This window comes from Quercus suber, unplaced genomic scaffold, assembly GCF_002906115.3.
Source record: "Quercus suber isolate HL8 unplaced genomic scaffold, Cork oak 2.0 scaffold_553, whole genome shotgun sequence".
NCBI lineage: Eukaryota > Viridiplantae > Streptophyta > Magnoliopsida > Fagales > Fagaceae > Quercus > Quercus suber.
This window is the reverse complement of record NW_027070001.1, coordinates 401,664-405,827: the sequence shown is the minus strand read 5'-3', so window position 1 is coordinate 405,827 and position 4,164 is coordinate 401,664. Positions and strand designations below refer to the sequence as shown.

Sequence of the window (4,164 nt, the reverse complement as noted above, 5' to 3'; positions counted from 1 at the left end):
TTGAGTCTTAGGCCTTTGGTCATCAGACAAAGGAACTCTATGTCTGAAAGGAAGTAATCCTTTCTTGGAGTTTTGCATGCTAAACTATTCTAGAACCTTATCTATATATCCAGCTTGTGATTAGCCTAATATCTTATTCTTGCGATCTCGCCAAAGCTTGATCCCTAGAATAAAGTTAGCCTCACCCAAGTCCTTCATATCAAATTGGCTTGACAACCAAACCTTTACCGATGACATTACCCCTACATTATTTCCAATGAGTAGAATATCATCAACATAAAGCACTAGGAACATTACTACTTTATCTCGATGTCTTTTATACACACATGGTTCATCAAGATTTTGCTCAAAACCAAATGACTTGATTGCTTGATCAAATCTGATGTTCCATGACCTAGATGCTTGCTTAAGTCCATAAATGAACCTTTTCGACTTGCATACCATATGCTCTTGGTTCTTAGCTATGAAACCTTTCAGTTGCATCATATAGATTTCCTCTTCAAGATTGCTATTAAGAAATGCAGTCTTGACATCCATTTGCCAAATCTCATAATCAAAATGAGTAGAAATGGATAAGAGAATTCTTATAGATTTAAGCATTGCTACTGGAGAAGAGGTTTCATCATAATCAATACCTTCTTTTTATGTATACCCTTTTGCCACTAGTCTTACTTTAAAGGTTTCAACATTTCCATCTATCCCTCTTTTCCTCTTGTAAACCCATTTTCAACCAACAGGTTTAATGCCATTAGGCGCCTCTACAAGATCTCAAACTTAATTGGAATACATGGAATCTAATTCAGATTTCATAGCTTGGACCCAATGATGTGCATCTATATCACTCATTGCCTCTTCATAAGTGTAGGGATCCGATTTAGCCTCTTCAGAGATAGCTTCATAAGTTTCTCCCAAACCTATGAATCTTATAGGAGGCCGAACAATTCTCCCACTACGACGAGGTACTTGTGTACTAGACATGTCATGAGTAGTATCTTGTGGTGTATCTAATACAGCCACATCATTCCTAGTTTCATCCATTGGTTGTTCATTTACAAGTTCATTCATTTCAGATAATACAACTCTACTTCTAGGAGTAAAATTATTCATATAGTCATTTTCCAAGAATTTGGCATTTATGCTAACAAACACTTTATTATCTTTATGACTGTAGAATAAACCTCCAATAGTTCCTTTTGGATACCCTACAAAGAAAATCACTTTTGTTCTAGACTGTAACTTGTCAGACTTTTCTTTTAACACATGTGCTGGACAACCCCAAATATGGAGATGTCTCATACTAGGCTTATGCCCATTCCATAATTCCACAGGTGTTTTAGGAACAGACTTCGAATGTACTAAATTCAAAAGATACATTGCAGTGTTTAAGGCATATCCCCAAAAAGAAATAGGTAGAGTTGAATAACTCATCATGGACCTAACCATATCTAAAAGAGTCCTATTCCTTCTTTCCACTACACCATTTTGTTGAGTTCCAGGTGTAGTCAATTGGGATACAATCCCATTTTTAGTTAAGTAATCCTTAAAATCCCCAAGAAGGTATTCACCACCTCGATCAGATCGAATGGCCTTTATGTGTTTGCCTAATTGATTCTCAACTTCAGCCCTAAACTCTTTGAACTTTTCAAAGGTTTCGGACTTCCGTTTCATTAGGTACACATAACCAAATCTAGAGTAATCATCAATGAATGTGATGAAATACTCATAGCCACGTCTTGCCTAGATTGACATAGGACCACATACATCTGAATGTATTAGCTCTAGCAAATCTTGTGCTCTTCTACCTTTTGCATTAGAAGGTCGTTTGGTCATTTTACCTTCCAAACAAGATTCACAAACTGAAAATTCATCAAAGTTCATAGGCTCTAAGAGTCCATCTTTGATCAGTCTTTGAATCCTATTTGAATTAATATGACCCAAACGCAAGTGCCAAAGATATGCATCACTAGTAGAAGGAAACTTTCTCTTTAATAATTTCACATGTGAGTTATTATCTAATTTAGAATTATATAATTCATGCTTATTAGGAGTTAAAATATAAAGACCATCCACAATATTGCTAGAACAGATAAACAATTTACCCTTCTTTATTACAACATTGTCTTTAACGATAACACAATATCCATGTTTACCTAAGTAAGTAGTAGAAATTAAATTCCTATGAACATTAGGTACATATAGACAGTCTTCCAATACTAAAACTCTTGACTCAAAGCATAAATTAAACACTCCAACAGCTACAACCGGAATCCTGCTCCCATTAGTCAAAGTAAGAAACAACTCCCCTTCTTTAAGCTTTCTGGTCTCTTGGAACCCCTGCAAGGAATTACAGATATGATTAGTACAACCTGAATCCACACACCAGGAATCCATGGGATTCTGTACCAAACATATTTCTAGAAGGAACGTATTATTCATACCTTTATTCTTAGTAGCCTTGAATATTGTACAATTTCTCTTCCAGTGTCCTTTCTCACCATAATGGAAACATCTTCCTTTGAGCTTCTTTCCTTTGTCAGCAACTCCTAAGGTAATTTGTTTACCCTCTTGCTTGGTGAAGTCCTTCTTCTTCTTCTTCTTACCCTTGCCTTTCGACTTAGGTTGAGAAGTAGAAGCTTCACCAACATTGGCTTTAACATTGGAAGTACCAAGGATGCCTTCTACCGCTACTAATTCATTCATCAATTCAGACAATGTATAAACCTTTTTGTTCATATTGTAATTAAGTCTGAATTCCTTGAATGATTCCGGTAGTGACTAGAGTATCATATCCACTTGGGATTCTCCATCAATATCGGCACCTAAAACCTCCAACGTATTCAGATTAGAAATCATTGTAAGACAATGCTCCCTTACTAAACTTCCTTCAGCCATTTTGGTATAATAAATTTGCCTCATAGTTTCTTGCCTTGCAGAATGACCTTGCTCACCAAATATCTCCTTCAGACTTAGCATAATGTCTGAAGCTAGTTCTACATCCTGCATTTGATGCTGTAGAACATTTGAAATAGATGCTAGGATGTAGCACTTAGCCATCTCATTAGATTTCTGCCAACAATCATATCGCTGTTTTTCCCTAAGAGGAGCATCTAATGAAGGAAAGATAGGACATGGTTTAGTAAGAACATACTTATGCTCTTCAGCAGTAACAAGTGGGCTAAAAGATGCCATGTTCAAATATGAAAAACATGAATATAATAAGTAAACTAGACATTATCAATTTACCATATAAACATATAGTATAGAACCTTAATAAAACCATAATATAATATATGCAACGACAACCCAATCCCATATTTAATATCCCTCAACATAGAGTGAATATAAAATACTATGATTGATTGAGAACTATTCTCATTATTAGTGCTATCATGATAACTCTTATCAAACACTAATAATATGCCGTTATACATTTGGCCTCTAAATAATGATAGTAAGAACTCAGCATAGAGGACACTATAATATTTAGTCTAGTGTATACCATTGTCTAGAATCATGTGTAGCCACATTTTATCCCCTTAACAGGCTTATTTTGTAGTACTATGATACAAAACACCCTCCGCATGGAATGCAAAGCTCGAGGATAAGACAAGGTGTTTGATCATACCACTATAAACCAAGAAATTCAATCTTGTAGGACTATGAAATAAATAGTCTCCGCATGGAATGCTAAGCTTGAAGCAAAGAAAAAGTATATATCTCACACTACTATGAACCTACAATGAAAGCTGTGAGATCAAACCCTTGTATCTCTCTCCCACTAGATGTTTTAAAGAAAATGTTTTTAATTACAAAACATGCATAATCTAATTATACATAGTCTTAGTACTTTTACATGTGAAAACACTTAGAAAAATTTTTGATTTTCTTTCTTTTGATCGATCGAATGTGCCCCTCGATTGATCGAAAAAATTAAAAAATTCGAACTTGACCTCCTGATTTGTTCGATTGATACTCGATTGCCTCTCGATTGATCGAAAAAATAAATTCGATCAATCAACTAATAATCGAAAATCAATCTATTTAAAAAGTCTGATCACTGTTTCACTCGATCGATCGAAAGTGATTTTCGATCGATTGAAAATCACGAAACTCAAATTTCTAGAAATTTTCTAAGGCAGTTTTCTTCATTTTTCAAGAATAAAC

At 34.9% G+C, this 4,164-nt stretch overlaps 1 protein-coding gene across 1 annotated transcript; it reads right to left on the bottom strand.

Annotated features, from left to right (window-relative positions):
* Window positions 1-2,775: 2,775 nt before the first annotated feature.
* LOC136063660 (uncharacterized) lies at window positions 2,776-3,189 on the bottom strand. Its single transcript, XM_065764350.1, has one exon. It carries the CDS (start codon window positions 3,187-3,189, stop codon window positions 2,776-2,778), a length of 414 nt encoding a protein of 137 aa, XP_065620422.1.
* Window positions 3,190-4,164: the final 975 nt, after the last annotated feature.

What these genes read in the sequence shown, in the direction of transcription:
- LOC136063660 (XM_065764350.1), bottom strand. Translation starts at nt 3,189, where the DNA reads ATGGCATCTTTTAGCCCACTTGTTACTGCTGAAGAGCATAAGTATGTT.